This window comes from Rhinolophus sinicus, linkage group LG06, assembly GCF_036562045.2.
Source record: "Rhinolophus sinicus isolate RSC01 linkage group LG06, ASM3656204v1, whole genome shotgun sequence".
In the NCBI taxonomy this organism is placed as follows: Eukaryota; Metazoa; Chordata; class Mammalia; order Chiroptera; family Rhinolophidae; genus Rhinolophus; species Rhinolophus sinicus.
Window position 1 is genome coordinate 155,993,794 of NC_133756.1, and position 21,727 is coordinate 156,015,520.

General features: G+C 36.1%; 2 protein-coding genes across 2 annotated transcripts; both read right to left on the reverse strand.

Moving 5' to 3' along the window:
- LOC109438813 (olfactory receptor 5B2) lies at positions 1-948 on the reverse strand. Its single transcript, XM_019718894.2, has one exon. The coding sequence runs from the start codon at positions 943-945 to the stop codon at positions 1-3; it is 945 nt and encodes a 314-aa protein (XP_019574453.2). The 5' UTR covers positions 946-948.
- Positions 949-13,098: 12,150 nt separating this feature from the next.
- Positions 13,099-14,028, reverse strand: LOC109438808 (olfactory receptor 5B3). Its single transcript, XM_019718890.2, has one exon. It carries the CDS (start codon positions 14,026-14,028, stop codon positions 13,099-13,101), a length of 930 nt encoding a protein of 309 aa, XP_019574449.2.
- Positions 14,029-21,727: the final 7,699 nt, after the last annotated feature.

The following is a 21,727-nucleotide window of genomic DNA, read 5'->3' on the forward strand; positions in this document are numbered from 1 at the left end:
TTAAAATCCCAACCCCATAGAAAAATTTGCCTTCTCAAATATCTTCTTGACTGCACTCTTGACCTCCTTGTTCCTCAGGCTGTAGACCACAGGGTTCAGCATGGGGATGATCATGGTGTAGAACACGGAGGCCATTTTGTCTGTGTCCATGGAATGGCTGGAGCTGGGCTGTAAGTACATGAAGATGATTGTCCCATAGAAGATGGAGACTGCAGTGAGGTGAGAAGCACAGGTGGACAAAGCCTTCAGGTGCCCTTGAGCTGAGTGTATCTTCAAGATGGTTATAAATATGAATAGGTAGGAAATCAATATAACCAGAAGAGCAAAAAAGACATTAAAGCTCGACATAAAAACAAGAAGCACCTCACTAATGTGTTTATCTGAGCAAGAGAGAGCCATGACAGCTGGAACATCACAGAAAAAATGATGGACTATATTGGACTTACAAAAGAAAAGGCTGAATATGTCCCCAACATGGAAGGCGGCATTCAGGAAACCACAGACATAGGAGCCTATGGCCAGACGCGCACACATACTTGTCGTCATAGTGGTGGTATAATGTAGGGGTTTGCACACTGCTGCAAAGCGGTCATAAGCCATTGAGGCCAAAAGGAAATTTTCCACAGTGGCAAAGGCTACAAAAAAGAACATCTGAGCAGCACATGCATTGTAGGAGATGACCTTGTCTCCTATAAGGAGCCCAGCCATGACCTTGGGAGTGACAGCTGAGGAGTAACCAAAGTCCACCAAAGACAGGTTACTGAGGAAAAAGTACATGGGAGTGTGGAGACGAGAGTCCAAAAGAATCAACATGATCATGCCCAGGTTCCCAACAATGATGATGAGGTAAATGAGAGTGAACGTGATAAAGAGAGGGACCTGCAGTCCTGGGGCACTGGTTAGCCCGAGAAGGATGAACTGTGTCACTTCTGTCCTGTTCCCCATCAGTGTTATTTGGGAATCATCAAATGTCCTGTAGTAGTGAGAAATAAAGGGAAAAAGTGACAAGCAGAAACGAAATTGTAGTGAAACTGAAATGTCTAAATACCATGTGCATTATTTCATTAATAATTTGTACTTCAAAATTATCTTGGTCTAATGTTACAAGCTTTACATGTAAGTGTGTGTGTGTGTGTGTGTGTGTGTGTGTGTGTGTATGTGTGTGTGTGTGTGTGTGTACAACAGATAATATTATATTGTACCATTAAAAAATAAAGGATTTAAGAAGTTACATGATATTCTACAATTATATCACTACTATGAATAAGATTCAAGTTTGAAACCCAGTTTCAACCTAATCAAATTCTCTGTGTTTTTATCCACCTCACTGTCAGCATATTTAAAGGTGCCAGAATAACAAGGATGAAAGTATAGAGAAAAGGTTAAACTGCAGTTTGATCTTGCTAATTCATTTAGTTTCCTTTGTAGTTTAAAGAATGGTCACTGCACACTTAACCCTTTTTTCCTTTTTTCTACCTCCAGTAGGAGACCAACAGATAGTGAACAAGATAAAATTACCACCTACTCAATCAGAGAATCATCTATCTTATTTTTTTATTCAACTTCTTTAGGGAAGCAGCAGGATATTTCATAAGTATCACTAAATTTTCTACTACTGGAAGTTTTGATATTTATACTGCAGCCTCAACTCACTATTTTAGAAAAAAAAGAGTTCAAAACATCAATTTTTCTGCTCAAGTAACTTACAGTATGTGTAGCTTCCTATTGCTTTGGCATGAATTATCCTTTTCACTAATAGTGTATATGGAATATAGTATCTTACCTCGCTCCTTGAAGAGAAGGGAAAAATCAATCTTGAATAGTGAGTGTGAAATCAGAAAATCAGCCATGAAATAATACATAAATAATGATAGATAAGCTATATTTTAAGTAGTGATCAAAAGGTCCCACGTTCTCTAAGACAGGGAAAGATAGAGGAAAAAAACACTAACAAGGACCCAGAAACCAGGGCTCCAGCCCTGAATCCACCGTGAATTCTTACTGTGCCCTTGGAAGGATCCTTCCCTTCTCATCTGTAAAATAAATAAAATAAAATTACTTCTCCCACAATAATTTACAGAATTGTGTCTGTAAATAGCAAATAGGGGAAGGTCTATAAAACAACTTGCTAAGGGGTTACCATTTTAAAGTTACTCAATATAATTTTTATCTTGTGGTGATTTTCTTGGCCATGGTTGCAGGCTCATAGCAATTCTTCAGTAGACAGAAATCCTGTGTATAATGACAACTATGAACATTCAGATGAATATATGACAGTCCAAGGGACCAACATGCAGTCTGGTCCCTCTAAAATGGTGTCACATGGAGTGCTTTTGGTATTTCAGAAGCCAATGCAAGGGAAATAGGAGTGAATTGTAGAGATGGAGCTCTCAGGGGACACGCCCCAAGGGAGCGTCTACAGCTCCTCATCCCGCGTTCTTAGGGAGGAAGCGATTAAATTACCTATGGGACCTAGCTGCATCTATTACGTATGCATGCATATTTTGGTATTACTTCTCTTTTTTTCCTTTCTAAATGCATAATTTACAAACAATAAAATCCACACATTTTTGTGTATAGTTCTAAGAATTTGATTACATGCGTATGGTTATATAACTATGACCCCAATGAAGACATAGCACACATCCATCACATAAGCAAAACCTCGAGGTTCTTTGTGTCAACTCCTTCTCCCACCTGCTGTCCTCGGAAACCACATAACTGTTTTGTGTATATAACTTTCTTTGCAAGAATGCCCTCAACTGGAATTCTAGAATATGCAATATATGAGTCTTGCTTCTTTCACTTAGTATGATTCATTTTAAGATCCTTCAATATTGCTATCTTTACCAATAGTGGAATCTGTTTTTTTCCCCATTTTATTGACATTGCATATTGTTTATCCATTCCCCAGCTAAGGGACATTACGTTGATTCTAGTATTTGGTGATTATAAATGAAACCTATCTAAACATCTACCTAAAGGTTTTCTGTGAACATAAATTTTGATTTCATTTGGGAAAATAACTGTGAGAAGGATTACTTAGTCAGAGGTAACTACAAGGTCTGACAATTAAGTTCATGAACTTACCACCATTCACTTACATTGGCAGCACTGTACCAACAGCTCGGTAAGGTTTCATAACCTTGGTATATCAGTGTCTCACAGAGGTGTTTGAGTCAACATGTGGCATGTCTTCCTGAGTGGCATTCATTATTGTTGTTGCGTGTTTTTGTGTGGTGTCGCGAGAATGCCTGAGATTGTATTAGAACAACGAACAAACATCACATTTCTTGTTAAACTTGACAAGAGTGGAAATGAAATCAGGGACATGTTAGGCCAAGTTTATGGGGATAATGCCATAAAGAAAACGGCAATGTACAAATGGATTAAATGTTTTTCTGAGGGGAGAGAATGCGTCACTGATGAAGAGCAGTCAGGGTGGCTAGTAACGAGCAGAACTGATTAAAACATTGCAAAAATTCATGGAATTGTGCGTCAAAATAGTTGGCTGACTAAGAAACATAGCAGACCAAGTAAACATCAAGAACGAAACAGTTAGGAAAATCTTAACTGAAAATCTTTTCATGAGAAAGGTATGTGCAAAAATGGTCCCGAAGGAGCTCACCAATGAATACAAGCAAAGGAGAGTGGAAGTTTGTGAAGACCTTTTGGACAGGCAAGACAATGCTTTGGGCCATGTTATCACTGGTGATGAAACATGGGTGTACCAATATGACCCTGAAACAAAGCATCAAAGTATACAATGGAAGCCAGCCAATTCTCCATGATCAAAAAATTTCCATCTGTCCAAATCAAGAGGTAAACCAAGTTGCTAAACTTTTTTTTTTATATCAGAGGGGTTATTCATTATGAATTTGTACCAAATGGACAAACAGTTAACCAAGTTTACTATTTGGAAGTACTGAAATGGCTACATGAAAAAGTTATACGAAAATGCCCTGAAATTTTCACCAATAATTCATGGCTCTTGCATCACGACAATGCACCAGCTTATGCTGCACTGTCTGTGAGGGAGTTTTTAGCCAGTAAACAAATAATTGTATTGGAACACTCTCCCTACTTACCTGATCTGGCCCCCAATGACTTCTTTCTTTACCCAAAGATAGAGGAAATATTGAAAGAAAGACATTTTGATGACATTCAGGACATCAAGGATAATACAATGATAACTCTGATGGCCATTCCAGAAAAAGAGTTCCAAAATTGCTTTGAAGAGTGGACTAGGTGCTGGTGTCAATGCATAGCTTCCCAAGGGGAGTACTTCAAAGGTGACCATAGTGACATTCAGCAGTGAGGTATGTAACACTTTTTCTAGGATGAGTTCTTGTACTTTTACTGACCATTGTCACCCCAACAAATTTAATAAAAAATAAAAATAAGTTGATATAGCATTTTTCACAAATGTATTGGTGCTCAAACATTTCATCTGCTTCCCCCACATGTGACTGCCCCATGGCAGCTCACCAGAGACATTTACTAGTTCTATAGAATAAGCTTTGGGAAGAACTGATATGTGTCATTTCTGGGTGGCTTAAAGCACAGGTGCAACATTCCAGTTGTCTCTTCTCCTGCCATGGAGACCGAGAAGGCTTCATGTGCCAGCAGGTGCAGCTATGGCTGGTGAAGCTTTCCTGATCTGGTATCTTTCAGTGACCACGTAGAGAGGGTCCTCTCCTTCCCAAGACAAGCTACGTGATGGACATGGAGTGGCATAGTGAGAAACAAATCTGTGAGAGGCTGAAAAATGGTGCCAAAGTTATCATTTCCTAATATCCTTTAAGTAATTACAGCTATGGACTGAACTGTGTCTCCTGCCCCCAAATTCATATGTTGAAACCATAAACACCCCCACGCCCACCCCAATGTGACTGTTTTAAAGATAGGGACTAAACAGAGGTAGTTAGGTTTTATGAGGTCATTAGGATGGGGCCCTAATCCAGCAGGGCTGGTGCCTTATAAGAAGAGGAAGAGACACCAGAGCTGCCTCTTTCTACCATGTGAGAATACAGTGAAAAAGTGGTCATCTCCAAACCAGACCGAGAATCTTCACCAGGAACTGAATTGTCCAGCACCATGATCTTGGAATTTCCAACTTTCAGAACTGTGAGGAAAGAAATTTCTGTTGCCAAAATCATATCATTTTATACATAAATATTTCAGTGTCTTTCTTTAAAATACAAGGACTTAATAAGAAAGCCACAATACTATTATTGCACATAAAGTTTACTAATATTTTCTTTTTATAATTATCTAGTCAATGTTCAGATTTTCCTGATTGACTTTTATAAGTGTTTTGAAATGTTTTTCAAATTGAGATCCATATAAGATCCAAATTTTGCAGTTGATTGAGGTATATCTCAAATTTCTTTTACTCCAAAGCTTTCCTTTCTATCTATGACTTTCTCTTTTTCTCCCGTAAATTTGTATGTTTATGAAAGGGGGTTATTTGTCTTCTAAAGCCAAGATTTTGCATCACTAGCAGATAACAGCAAACTTTTGAATTTTGCCAATCTCTTAGATGAGAAACTATATCTCGATGGGTTTTAATTTATGTGTGGTATTGAACATCTTTTCATATATTTAAGAGACACATGCATTTATTTCTTTTTCTGTGATCTTGCTATTCATGTCTCCTGTCCATTATTCTATTATTTTTTTCTATAGTTATGATGAAATCTCTTTTATTTGCATTAGATTGTATTTTTCATTTTGAAATGTTAGAATCAGGACATTGAAAAGAAGGAAAAACACCCATAATGCTTGCACATTATACCACTTTTAACATTTTGGTTTCTGTGTTTCCAGTTTTATTATTCTATGTTTGTTCTCTTATGTTACTGTAATTTTATGTACAATTTCATTCACTGATTTTTCCAATGAAAATATCTTAAGCATTTTTTAGATATTGCATATCTTTCAAAAAATGTTATTAATGATTCTCTACACTTATTGTGTGGATAGATGATAATTTATAACCTTCTTACAACCATTGACCATTTATGTTGTTATTATAAATGGTATCAAATTTTATTAAAACTTCAGCAGCACTTCAAACTTGAAGATTTATACACTAAAAGCTATGGATATTATTGTTTTTTGTTTTTTTTGTGTAAACTACACTTTAATTAGAGAGTAGAAAAATAACAAATAGCAAATAATACAAAAACATATGTGCACCCTCATCATACCCAGCTAGTTCCCTACAGGCAATTTCATTGCTTCTTTCTTAAGAACGGAATATGAGAGCTATTTTTCACAACTGAAAAATAATGTTTGCCTACCTTTGTGAGTAACTCTCAAGGCATAGCTTGAATCACGTTATTTAATCTAATTCACTCACGTAAACAAAGTGTATTGAATCCCACTGTGTACCAAGTAGTATGTTTGTTAATATTATTAAAAAGTTAATAACATGAGTCGATTATTATGTGGGTAGAGACAACAAGATTTACAAATCATCATTCAAATAGTGATAAGTGCTATAATCAAATATTGACAAAATGTTATTAAATCACCTTGAAAGATTTCAGAAAGTACCAGAAAATCCTATTGATCATGAAGTTTCTTCTTCTATGAGTTTCCATGTTTGGCCCAAATAAGCATGTGTATCTGATTACACTTATTTTTGAAAATAGTTAAGCTCTGTATTTCTCTGATATGTGACGAGTAGTTAATGCATTATGAGAAATATCTTATTTATAATCCTAGGTATAAAGAAACACAAATGTGTCTTTTTGATCAAGAAGTTCAGAGGTGTAGAGGTATGATTTGTATTGTACTACAAAACAGGACCAATTTCAATCCTAGTTTTATTGATAACCAGCTGTGAACAGACCTGCCATGACCTCATTTTTTTAAGTCATAAGATGAAAATTCCTCTCCATTTACCTCATAGATTGCTATGTAAGGTGACAATGAATATGAAGGTTCTTTGGAAAGCACAAAAGATACTAATATTTTAAAATTAGGCAATCTGAACCATTACTTTCTGATGCCTACCTCATCTCTTCTTGGGTATTGCTCCAGAATTTCTATCTAGTTACTTATATTTTTTGTCTCCCTGTTAATACTCTCTATTTTTTTGAGACCTCATTCTTCTGATTTCCTTCAGTTCTTTGTCTAAGATTACATTTAGCTCTTTGAACATAATTAGGACTTTGTCTTAAAAGTGATGAAAAATATAAAATACTAATGAATGAATTCAAAATTGTGTAAAGATATACCATATTCATGGATTGGGAGACTTAAAGTTGACTGCTTTGCAGACTCTATGTGATCACAATGGAAACCTAAGTAAGGCTTTTTGAGGGGGTAAATATTGACATACTGATTATAAATTTATATATAATGGCAAAACTAGTGAGTAGGCAAAATAATTATGAAAAAGAACAAAGTATGGGCCTGAAAATTATCTCACTTCACAACTTACTATACACATAGTAACCGAGACAATTTGGCATTAGAGAAAAAAATAGACCCATAAATCAATGGATCAGATTGTAGTATCCAGAAATGACCCACAGATATACCATCAACTAATTTTTGTGAAAGATGCAAAGGAGAAAATATATTCTTTTTAGCAAATTTTGCTGCAACAGTTGTCAGTCCACATGCAAAAAACCCAAATGTTAAATGTAAATTAGAATCAGATGTTCCCCACAATAAACCTCTGTGCAAATGTTTTTAAAATTTTATTGAGATTAAGAGTTGCCAAACTGGAAGCAACCAAATGGACTTCTGAAAGTGAAAGGCTAAACAAACTGTAGTACATCATTAAACTGAAAGACAATTCAGTGAAAAATTAGAATAATATTGATTTATGCAACAATATGGATGAATCTAAAGTGGATTTTAAAATGAAAGAAGCAAGAACTAAAGGCTCCATACTGTGTGATTCCATTCATATAACATGGGGATGGAAAAAAGCTGAGTGATTTTCAAGGGTTGGGCAGTGGTTGTCTAGAAAAGGGATGGAAAGGGAAATTTTAGGATGATACAAGTATTCTCCATGTTACTGGGCCCGTGAACACATGACCCTGCATTTGTTAAAACCCATAGAACTATACAAAGCAAAGAGCAAATATTAATATACACAAATTAGAAGAATCATCCAGGAGTACAGGAGAATTCCAGGAGTGAACACAGAGTGTTAAAAAAAATCTAATTGTACTACAAATGTATGACTTAAACTCACTGAACGGAGATAGGGAAAAAAATTAAGCTAACTTAAATAACGTTGGAAAATAATGTGTTGATCAGAAACTACAAGGCTAAAAGTAAAAGAAGCTATAAAAATTTTATTCTTTAATTACTGAAGTTGTTTATCATGGAGGTATACATTAACAATTATGGAACTGCTTTACTTATAAAAAAAGTCACACAAATAAATTAATGAACGGCACTTGTTGAGAGCCAGGTTTCTCACTGTCAGAGGTAGAAGTTATGAAAGGGAAACAGTTGGGATGAAATAAATTAGAGTCAGAGATGTCAGTATACACTCATGTTTCGCTTAATATCGATATGATGGACAGGTAGAGAATAAGTGTAATTATGAATGTATACAGACTACATAGATATATACTTTCTATCTCTGTGTGCAAGAGGGCCTAGAAGTAAAACTCCAGTATCAGTAAGCACAATCAGGGTTCAAACTTGGCTTTTAAATACCACTCTTTAATAAAAGAAAGGTGGTTCTTTGTAGGAATAGTTGATTCTGTGATAGGGATAGGGAAAATACCAGACAAGCCTGGAGAATTGTGTAGTAACACAAAGTAAGGAAGTGCTAAAAACAACAACAACAGAAAGATGAAGCTATGTCAAAGGGACACAGCAGCAAACTGAAAGAGCTGTGAATGGTGAAGGTGGAACAATTTGAGCAAAAAATAAATAACCCAGTATTGGTTATTACCCACAAAATAAAATAAATAAATGACAGAGTAAATAAATAACTGAGGAAAAAGAGACGCGTCTTGCTAAGAGAACTCCAAATAAGTTATTGAAATACTGTCCTCTCCAGGAGGTGGGAGTAGTTATCAAACACTGGACTGTGATCTGGACTTAGGGACTTATTTCTAAAGCATAAAATATAGAAAAGGGAGAGAGGGGGTAACTTTACAAGGGAGAAAACTTGCAAAATTTACCGAGGACTTGTGATCAAGGTTAACATAATTAGTGATAATTCATGTTGATAGCATGTACCGCTGACATAATGTGATGAGGAAAACACTTCGCCTTAGTGGTATTACTCTCTGAAAACTATAACCTCAGTGTAGTCTTGAGAAAACATCAGAACATCACAACTGAAGGACATTTTAGGAAATACCTGACCAGTACTCTCAAAACTTTCAAGATCATCAAACACAGGGAGAGTCAGGGAGCTTGTCACAGACCAGAAGAGATTAAGGAGACATGATCACTAAATGTAAGAAGAAGTAAGGATATTAGTGGAAAACTAATGAAATCTGAAGTTTAGAAAATAATATAGTACCAATCTTGGTTTCTTAGTTGCACAAATGTACCATGGTAATGTAAGATTACTCTGTAGGGGAAACTAAGGAAGAATTTTATTAGTTTTCTATAGCTGTTATAACAAATTACCACAAACTTGGAAGCTTAAAGAACATATATTTATTCTTTCACAGTCTGTAATCCAGAAGTCCAAATCAGTTCCCCTGGACACAATGTGTTGGAAGAGCCACGCTCCCTCTATAGGCTATAAAGGAAAATACATTTCTTGACTTCCATTTCCTGGTGACTTGGCATTCCATGGTTTGTGGTCACATCACTTCAATCTCTACTTCCAAGGTCACATCGCCCATACCTCTTTTATATGTGGTCGGATCTCTCTGACTCCCTCTTATAAGTATGCATGGGAGTGCCTTTTACAGTACACACGAATAATCCCAGTGTCCTTAACTTATTCATATCTTTGTAGTCCTTTTAGACCCTCTTAGGTAATATTGGAAGGTTGCAGGAGTTAAGATGATCTTTCTGCAGGCCATTGTTTAGACTGCCACAGGGTTACATTGAACATTCTTTACCATTTTTTAAAATTTTCAGTAATTCTAAAATTCTAAAATTAAATAATTATTTACAACAATAATTAGAAATGGTTCCAAGAGGAAAATAATCACCATAAAATAGAAGAGAATATTTATGTTATGCTACAGTGCCCCACGAGTACCAGCCTGAGAATATTAGCATATTCAAGTGCAATCTTAAAATACTGAGATATTGAAGCCTCTTGTATAGAGGCAATAAAATAGACAAGACTACACATTTATGTGGGTAGCTTTTGTACAGCATATAGCTCCCTTAGGATCAAAATTAAAAGCGTAAAGATTATGTACTATACTGGCATATTGAATGTACATTACCTTTATTATTGACAGATATTGTCATGTTTATGTTCTATATTGATATTTAGAATTATTTAATTATATTTCATGTGTATGAAGTACTTTTCAAATATATTCAGAAACTAAACCTTTAAATAATCTCATATTTAATGCACTTTTGTGATTTACTAAGTAGTATTTATTTGATATGTTACTTGTCACTTAAACAGACATAACTTCTAAGTAAAAATTATGAGCTTGTTTCAGATGATTCATTTGCTTATGGGATCATGGAAATCATTTGTGTTGGAATGCAAGCGCTGAGAAGGACTGTAGATAGAAAATATTTCAATGGAGAAAGAAAGCCTCTTCAATAAATGTTGCTGGGATAATTGGAAAGCCATGTGCAAAAGAATGAAATGAGACTTCTCTCTGTCACCATGTACCAAAATTAACTCAAAATGGGTCAAACACCTAAACATAAGACCTGAAACAATAAACTGTATTGAAGAAAACATAGGTATTAAACTTATGGACCTTGGGTTCAAAGAGGATTTTATAAATTTGACCTCAAAGGCAAGGGATACTTCCTAAAGCTAAAACAAATGAATGGGGCTATATCAAACTAAAAAGCTTCTGCACAGCTAAAGAAACCATCGACAAAATAAATAGGTGACCAATCGAATGGGAGAAGATTTTTGCAAACAACGCCTTCAATAAGGGGCTAATATCCAAAATATATAAGGAACTCATAAAACTCAACAACAACAAAAACAAGCAACCCAATTAAAAAATGAGCAAAGGACCTGAATAGACATTTATCCAAAGAGGACATATAGATGACTAATAGACATATGAAAAGATGCTCAACATCACTAATCATTAGAGAAATGCAAATAAAAACCACAATGAGAAATCACTTCACACCAGTTAGAATGGCTATCATCAACAAGACAAATAATAGCAAGTGTTGGAGAGGCTGTGGAGAAGAGAACCCTCGTACACTGTTGGTGGGAATGCAAATCGGTGCAGCTGCTATGGAAGGCAGTGTGGAGGTTCCTCAAAAAATTAAGAATAGAATTACCACATGACCTAGCAATCCCTCTCCTGGGTATCTACCCTAAAAATCTAAAAACATTTATTTGTAAAGATATATGTGCTCCTATGTTCATTGCAGCTTTATTTACTGTGGCCAAAACATGGAAAGAAACAAAGTGTTCTTTGATAGATGATTGGATAGAGAAGATGTGGTATATATACACAATGGAATACTACTCTGCCATAAGAAAAGATGAAACAGTGCCATTTACAACAACATGGATGGATTTTGAGATTGTTACACTAAACAAAATAAGTCACACAGAAAAAATTGGGAGCCATATGATTTCACTGATATGAGGTATATAAAACTGAAAACAACAAAGGAACAAGACAAACAAAGAAACAAAAACTCATAGAAACAGATAGTCGATTAGTGGTTACCAGAGGGTAATGGGGGAGGGGGATGGTAGATGAGGATAAACAGGATCAAATATATGGTTATGGAAGGAGAACTGTCTCTGGGTGGTTAGCACACAATGTGATACGTAGATGATGTATTACAGAATTGTACACTTGAAACCTATGTAATTTTACTAACCATTGTCACCCCGATAATTTTAAAGAACAATATTTCAACAAAGCAGAAAATTAGCTGTGCTTCTTGAAATCCACTAGACAGCTATGTAGAAGGTTTATATTATGAACTATACACTATAATCATTAGTTATTTAAAGGTTCACATATTGATACAATTGGACTCAAATTGTATCATTATTTTATTTATTCATTTTGTTTATTCATTATTTTATTTATTCATTAATTATTTTATTTAGTCATTTAAGAAACATTTATTGAGAATCTAATATGAAATAGACACTCATTTAGGTACTGTGAATCATGTTCTAAACAAAACTGATAAAGCCACTGCTTTCGTGGAATCTAAGTGCTAGTTGGGGAAGAGAGAATGAACAAGTAAACAAATAAATACACAATAGGCGATGGTTCGTAAGGACTATGAAGAATAACACAGAGTGAATAACAGTGTGCATGGGAATATACAGTGACTCTTTTATAAAGATAACCAGGAAAGAAATCTGTAATAGAGGAACATTTAAGCACCAACCTTAATGGTAAGACAACATTCCACACACAAGGTGGAGCAAGTACAAAAGTCCTGAGGCAGGAACATGTTTGTAGTTGTCAGATTTAAAAAAAAAAAAAAAAAGGGAAGAAAATCAGTGTGAATGAAGTAAGGTAAAGGAACTGGGGGGCAAAAAAAGATCATTTAAATCAGCAAAAGTAGACATGTAAGATCAGCATTAACAATTTGAAAGCATTTCCAGAAATAGAGTGTACATTATTGGTTACTGCGCCATAGGTAGGTTTCCTCATGGGCACATATGCACCATGTTCATGGTCTCACTTGTGGCCCTATTTTGTGTGCATTTGCATTGAGGTGGTAGAAAAATTGCATGTGTCATAAATGAATAAACCAATATCCTTAATAAGATTATTGAAAAGCAGGCCCCAAGACATCTTAGCATTCTTCTTCAGGTATTACATTTTGGGACATAGTGTGTACTTTTTCAGGATGAGAGACCTTTGAATAGGCAATGATATCACTTCAGGAACTTAACTTCATTGTGGCGTTAATGAAACTAGTTTACTGCACATGTACAACGCTAAAATCACAATCCTAGAGATAATTTTGCCTCCCAAACAACTTCACGAGAGCCCTCTTGACCTCCTTGTTCCTCAGGCTGTAGACCACAGGGTTCAGCATGGGGATGATCATGGTGTAGAACACGGAGGCCATTTTGTCTGTGTCCAAGGAATGGCTGGAGCTGGGCTGTAAGTACATGAAGATGATTGTCCCGTAGAAGATGGAGACTGCAGTGAGGTGGGAGGCACAGGTGGATAGAGCCTTCTGATATCCTGCAGATGAGTGCATCTTTAGGACGGTGATAAATATAAATGTGTAGGATATCAAAATAACCAGAAGAGCAAAAAAGATATTGAAACTCACTACACAAATAAGAACCAGCTCAGTAACTTGTCTATCAGAGCAAGACAGAACCACGACTGCTGGAATATCACAAAAAAAGTGACGCACCAGATTGGAGTCACAGAAAGAGAGAGTGAAAGTGTTCCCAGTGTGGATGGAGGCATTCAGGAAACCACAGACATAGGAACCTATGACCAGACGTGCACACATACTTGTCGTCATGGCCGTGGTATAATGTAGGGGTTTGCACACTGCTGCGTAGCGATCATAGGCCATTGAGGCCAAGAGGTAACTTTCCACAGTGGCGAAGGCTACAAAAAAGAACATCTGAGCGGCACACGCATTGTAGGAGATGACCTTGTCTTTTATAAGGAACCCAGCCATGACTTTGGGAGTGACAGCCGTAGAGTAACCAAAGTCCACCAGAGACAGGTTACTGAGGAAAAAGTACATGGGAGTGTGGAGACGAGAGTCCAAGAGAATCAACACGATCATCCCCAAATTCCCAATCAGAGTGATGAGGTAGATGAGGGTAAATATTACAAAGAGGGGGACCTGCAGTTCGGGGTCATTGGTTAGTCCTAGGAATATAAACTGTGTCACTTCAGTACTATTCTTCATCAATGTTGAGAATCACGAAATGCTCTGTGGCTATGAGGAGAAACACAGTGATAAATAAAGAAACTTGAAAAGTGTACATACAGTATGTATTATTTTATTGTACAATAACTTGTGTTTCAAAATTCTCCAGATAAAGAGGGGCTGACAACAAAACTGAGTGCATCAATTATATATAGTTTTACATATTGTTGAATCTGAAGGATCTTCATGGATCATCTGCCCAATTTTAAAATTTATCTGTTTGTAAATATAGATATAGAAAATTAAATAACTTAATAAATGGCTTATCAATAGTGATTATATTTGCCAGTTCACTTTTCCCAAACCTAGTAAAAGTATATACATGCATGTTGCTCACCTACCAGAAACTGCTCTAGACACGTTAAATGTACATTCTTTGTATCCTCTTAACAATATTATGGGTTTGTTTTTATATTACATTCATTTCAATTATTATGCAAAGAAGTTGAGTAATCTTTTATATTCAATCACATGTGAATGGACAAGCCGTGCTTTGGATCCCAGCCAACCTTTGAACCCCCACTGAGTGGATCCGAAGTCCAATGGTCTTAATTGTATCTAAAATAAATTGAATTTAACTCAATTTACATTTACTCTTTGTCTCCATTGGCCCAAACTCAGTGCTTGGGGTTTCACAGTGAAGTAACTGAGAGACAGATATGTGCACAGTAGATGTGGTAGGGTAATTGGAGCAGTAGGAACACATACAACCAACAGAGACAAGAATGGACATCTTTGTCCTGTTCCCGATCTTAAGGGGAATGCTTTTAGCTTTTCTCCAATGAGTATGAGGTTAGCTGTGAGGTTATCATATATGGCCTTTATTATGTTGAAATATGTTCCCTCTATTCCCACTTTGCTGAGAGTTATTATTATTATTTTATCATAAATGGGTGCTGGATTTAAGAGGCAATTCTGAAGAGAACTCAAAGCATTGGGTATGGAGCCAGGGCTCTGGGCTGAGGTGCATATCAGCCCTAAAGTTTACTGTCTAGGAATCATTAATCCTAACCTAACTCACCTGAACCTCCTGTACCCATTGGCAAAATTAAGGCAGTAATGAGATCTACTTTATTTATAGTATTATTGTGAGAATTAAATAAGGTAATATTAAAAAGCCAATAAATGCTGGGTATTTGGCACAGTTGGATGAATGCTAGCTATAATATTACCATTAGGATGGGATAACTGTGTTTATGTTGGTCTGGGAAAATGGCTGGTGACCTGCAGGTTTCAAGTGTGCAAGAGTTTTGAAGTCTTGACACCTTCCATTTAATTTGCCTTTTCTCACACACTAGGGTCACTGAAAGTTTTTGTGTCTCCAGTGTTTTCTCAGTCTGTCTTTGCTTCTCCCATACTATTGGCTGCTCCCACAATTCCAGGTGAGCCATTCTTCTGCTTTATTTCTTCCTTGAAAGCCACTCCATGTTTTCACTTAAAATAGCCCCCTTTTCTTAAACACATTCTGTCTCACATTATGTCATATATATCATAGCAGAGTCATGGAGATCCCAGGGTTAAAAGTTCCTTGTTTATGAGCTGTCTTTAGCCTGTGAATCTACTTTGGAGGCAAGCACTATGTTCTAAAATGTTTTCTTTGAATCTGTTCTTGTATAAGAACAGGATTTTAAATGTTTTATTTCAATTTGAAAGACATACATTTTCTGCTAACTACTAACATCTTCTTCCTAAAACTTTTGCAAATTCACTTCACAAGAGTATCCCATGATAACATTAGGTTTGCCGACCACTTTTATCACGCAGTACATTCTAGAAACAATAAGGGCTTTGTGTGTGTGTGTGTGTGTGTGTGTGTGTGTGTGTGTGTGTGTGCAAGGTAGGTAGTCTTATCATTCCTACTTTACCATTAATGAAATTGAGGATTTGAGAAGTTACGTGAGGCTCTATAATTACACAGCTAGTACGTGAGAGAGTCATTATTCAAGAGTTAAATCCACTTTTCATCGAATCAAAAGTCTATGTTTGTAACCATTCACTGTCAACATGCGTAGATGAACTAGTAATAAGAAGCATGATATTATAAGGACAAGTTTAAAATGCAGTTTGGATCTTGTTAATTCACATTAGACATTTTTGTAGTGTAAGGGTCATTTCTGTCTTTTGCTCTTTTTTTGTTTGGTTTGTTTGTTTGTTTGTTTTATCTCCAAAGAGAATGGCAACATTTGGTGAACAAGATGAAATTATCCTTGATCATCAGAGAATCATCTATGCTATATTTTAAAGTAAGTTAAACAAGTTTTTAATTAGTTTCAGGTGTACAGAGCAACATAGCTGTATTTTTTTGTTCATAGGTTTGGAAAAGATTAATGATGTTTCATAAGAGATCAGTAAACTCCCTACTGATGGAAATTTTGACATTTATACCCCAATATTACTTCAGTGTTTTAGAAAAACATTGAAAATATCTATTTCTATTGTCAAATAACTTGAAGTAGGTATAGCTGCCCCACTGATTTTGTGTGAATTACACTTATCACTAAAAATGTTTATGGAATCTAGATGCTTACCTGTGTGCTGGGAGAGAAGGAATAGTCAATTGTGAATAGTGAGTCCGAAATCAGAACATCAGCTGTAGAATATACACAAACACTATTAGAGTTGCTCTCTCTCAGGTACTGGTATTAAGGTTCCAAAGTCGCTAAGGCAGGAAGAGTTGGAGGAAAGAATATTAACATGGTTCAGTTTCTGAACCTACCAGGCATTCTTTCTGTGCTCTTAGAGTCGTCACTTACCTCCTCCTTATTTGTAAGATAAACATAATCACATTACCTCTGTCACACAATTCACAGAACTGTGTCCATAAATAACAAGCTGGAGAAAATCTGTAAAACATCTCAATAAGAGATTCTCATTTTAACAACAATCCACATACTTTTTATGTTGGGGTGTTTTTCCTGACTATGGTTGCAGGCTCATAGCAAACCCTGGGGTAAGGCCTCTGTGTACCAGCAAGTATTAATATTCAGATGAATAGATGATCACCAAATGGGTTCATTGTGCAGACTGGTCCTTCTATAATGATGTCACATTGAGTCTTAGCATTTCAGAGGCTAAAGCGTGGGGATGTGAATTATAGAAAGATGGAGCTCTCTGGGAATCTCCCCCTGAGGGCATCCACCGCTGCTCATCCCACTTTCCCAAGAAAGAAGCAATTACACTGCCTTGGGGACACGCTGATTACTTTCATTGTACACGTTTTTGCATTACTTGTTTTTTCTTATTTTTGTCCATTTATAATTAATGCATAATTTTCATGCACTAATATCCACAATTTTAGTGTATAGTTCTAAGAACTTTTTCAAATATATGGTCAAGTAATCACTATCACCTAAGCAAATTCCTATGATCTTCTTTTGGTAAACCCCTTCTCCCACCTACTTTCCCTGGCAATCAATAAATTATTTTGTCCAAATAAGTTTGCCTTTGTATGAATGTCCTTAACTTTAATCCTGGAATATATACAAGTTGAGTGTGTAATCTTTCTTTCACTTGACACTTGAGGTCCGTCCATATTGTTACCCGTGTCAGTTTTTACTGCCGAGTAGTATTCTTTTATTATTATTTTTTTAATTAAAGTTTATTGGGGTGACAATTGTTAGTAAAGTTACATAGATTTCAGTTGTACAATGCTGTATTACATCATCCGTAAATCCCACTGTGTTTACCACCCAGAGTCAGTTCTCCTTCCATCACCATATATTTGATCCTCTTTACCCTCATCTACCACCCCTCTCCCCCCTTACCCTCTGCAGAGTAGTATTCTATTACATTACAGATTATCTATCCTGTCCGTAGTTGAGGAACTTTTGTGTTGGGTCCAGTGTTTGGTAATTACAAACAAAGCTCATATAAACATTTGCCAAAACATTTTTGTGTAAACATAGGTTTTCATGTCATTTGGGTAAATATCTAGGAGTTGGATTGCTTGGTCATATGATAAATATATGTTTATTTGAATGAGAAACTGTCAAACTCATTTCTGAAGCGGCTCTACCATTTTGATTTCCCACCAGCAATGCGTTCCAATTGTTTTACATCTTTACCATTATTTGGTATTTTAAAGTTTTTAAAATGTAATTAACTTTTATATCCTTTTCCTTCTTGCTTTTTCTCAAAGACATCTCAAGAAGTCTGTTTAGCAAATCCTTTTATAAAACACCTACATAATTTACCATCAAGTTCTGCATTAGGAATGTTTTTCTCCAACAAACGATATAGATTTAGTCCTTCCTTCTGACAGTTACCTCAAGCCCACATTTCCAAGCTGACTCATCACATTACACTTTTATTAAAGCAGGCAAGAGTCATGGTTACCCATGTGTTCTGGGCACATTTTGCACAAATCAAATTTGCTTTACTTTAAATTTGGGTAAGTGATATAGCCTCTTCACACTTCAACTTCTCACCTATAGGAGGAAGAAAATAACTATCTTGTCATCTTCATAGGATTTTCAAAATTATCACATGACACATGTAGCAACTGTAGCACTAGTTTCATCATGTATCAGGTGTTTCATAAGGTTAAATGTTAATATTTATTATTTATAGAAATTGATACTACAGAGATCATAAAAATAGTGCAGTTCAAACAATCGCTCTGCTTACCCATATATGCTTGTCTGTTTTTCAGCTGGGGAGAGACATGTAATAGTTCTAGGCAATGCACTGTGAGAAGAATTGATATATTAGTTGAAACATACACACTGCCCTTCAGTTGTCTTTTCTCCTGCCCTGGTAATCATTAGGCTTATTTGTCCAGCAGAAATAGCTTCTCTTCTTCCAGAACACCTATAATGTATGTATTGTATTATGGTTCCTCATAAGTATTTAGGCTTTCCTTTTTTTTGGCTCCTATACCTGGATAATTTCAAATGACCTGTTTCCAAGTTCATTGATTCTTTCTTCTGCTTGATCAAGTCTGATTATAAGCTCTTTACTGAATTTTTTTAATTCAGTCATTGTATTTTTGTTTAATTGAAATTAATTGGAAAGATAATTGTTAATAAAGTTACATAGGTTTCAGGTGTTCAATTCTGTATTACATCATCTATATATCACATTGTATGTTCACCACCCAGCGTCAGTTCTCCTTCCATCACCACATGGTTGATCCCTTTCACCCTCATCTACCATCTCCCTCCCCACTAAACTATTGGTAGCCACTAAACTATTGTCTGTGTCTGTTGTTTTTGTTTCTTCATTTGTTTATCTTGTTCCTTTGTTGTTTTCAATTTTTTATACCACATATCAGTGAAATCATATGGTTTTTGACTTTTTCTCTCTGACTTATTTTGCTTAGCATAATAATCTCAGTATCCAGGCATGTAGTGTCAAATGGCACTATTTCACTTTTTCTTATGGCAGAATAGAATTGCATTGTGTATATACCACATCTTCTTTATCCAATTATCTATCCCATGTGTTCTGGGCTGGTTGTTTCCATGTCTTGGCCACCATCTTTCTGAAGGCCTCAAATTCAAATAAAAAGGATTTAAAACACTGTCCTTACACAAGAACATATTTATATAAAAGTTTTTAAACATGAAGCTCACCCCCAAAACAGACCTGGAGACTAAAGGCAGCCAACAAATTAGGAACTTTCAGGTCTTGATCTCTGTGGTTCAACTATGAGATGATAGCAATGAGAGAAAAATGAGTTTAAGAAAGGGGACTTTTTCTACTCATGCTAAAACATAGATTTTAAGAAAGAAATTACAGGGGACTGGGGGATGGGTGACAAAGGTGAAGGGATTAAGAAGTACAATTAGTAGTTATAAAATAGTCATGGGGATGTAAAGTGTAGCATAAGAATTATAATCAATAACATTGTAATAACTGTGTTTGGTGTCATATGGGGACTAGGTTAATTGGGGTGATCACTACGTAAGTTATACAAATGTCTAATCATGATTTTGTGCACCTGAAACTAATGTAATGCTGTATGTCAAAATACTGTATTTCAACTCTATTTAAAAATACAAGAAAAATTTAAAAAGAAAAAAATTACATGAAAGAATGGCTCGTAATGAATGGCTAGAATAACCCCTCATGTTGGCAGAGGAGAGACAGACTGAGAAACACTGGAGGACACAAAATATTTCAGGACCAAGTGTATGAGAAAAAGAAAATCAAAGAGAGAGGCTATAAGACTTCAAAACACATTTACTCCTGAATCCCTGAATTTCATCACCCATGTTTCTCAAACAAACATAACGGCTGTCATTCGATCCTGATAATAATATCATAGCTAACACTTACCAGGCTATGCTAAATCCCCAGAATTTTACTCATTGTTTTTAATTCATTATTTCATTTAGTTCTCACAATAATACCTTCAGATTTACCTCATTACAATCTTGATTTTGTACATGGAGAAAATCAGGTTTGGGGACTTAGGTTAGAACCAAAAACTCCTGGGTAGTAAATGGTAGGGCTGATATGCACCTCTTCCCAAAGCCCATGGTCTATTACCAATGTGGCATGTCTTCTCCTCAGAATGGTCTCTGCTTGCTGTATACACTCCTACCTCTCCAGTTTATCTCAGTACATCTACTATGCATATGTGTCTCAGTTAACTGTGAAATCTCAAACACTGAGTGTCGTGCAGGGAGTCATGCGGGAGACCCTGCTCGCTGCGCCATTGGTCATGCAGGGTGTCACGTGGGGTCTCAGCTCTCGCTCCCCACATAAGAAAGCAGGACATGGTGAGGCCAAACAGGAACACTCATGGAGCCATAAATAGGGGAGTCATACCATTATATTCTCGCTGGCGGCATCTGCCTCTCTGCAATCCGCTGTTGCTAGCTAAGCCACCATCTTCTTGCTAGCCCCCATTCTCCTGCTAGCTAGCCACAGCAGTTATATTAGTGGCCAATGGCTCACTGGTTACAGCTGATGGCCAACTAGCCACAGCTGATGGCCATCCAATCACAGGTGATGGCCATTTACTACCTGAGCCAGCACTTTTCCAGGTGAGGCCGAGAGCCTGGAAACTGCACTCCTGGCTCTGTCCCCACACTGAGTTTGGATTAATGGAGACAAAGAGTAATTGTAAGTTGAGTTAAGTTCAATTTCCTTTATATTAACACCAGTAGACTGAAGAACCATTCTGCCTGGGTATGTAATTAGGCTTTGGCAGTAATAATTTTGTAAACTTAAATACATTACTCAACCTCTGTGCCTCTTAAGTTAAATAGGGTAACAACTAGTCAATCTAAAGGAGTTACTGAGAAAAATAAGTGGATATAGACAAAGTGTCTAGAACAGTTCCTGGCACGTGAGAAACAGAGAAGAATAAGCATTTACTAGGCTCAGGGAACTGAAATGACACATATATTCCTTCCAGATATGTCATCTTGTTCAAGATGTTACTTTTTCCACATATCAGTTTGCCAGTTTATAAAATTTAGAAAGTGGGAAATGATCCATAAAAAATCCTTCAGTTTCAATAGTGTGTAACTGTAGATAATGTATACATTAAATTTTGTTGTCAAACCCATACTTTAGATTTGAATAACAGTGAAGAATTTTTGCCATAATAAAGGTGTATATCTATCAACTTTCTATCTGTTTCAATTTTTCTTCAATTCACTTTTGTTTATCACTCTGTTCCTTTATTTCTCACTACCACAGGACATCACATGATTCCCAAATAACA

Excerpts from the sequence above, each read along its gene's own strand:
- LOC109438813 (XM_019718894.2), bottom strand. The coding sequence starts at position 945 with ATGGGGAACAGGACAGAAGTGACACAGTTCATCCTTCTCGGGCTAACC.
- LOC109438808 (XM_019718890.2), bottom strand. The coding sequence starts at position 14,028 with ATGAAGAATAGTACTGAAGTGACACAGTTTATATTCCTAGGACTAACC.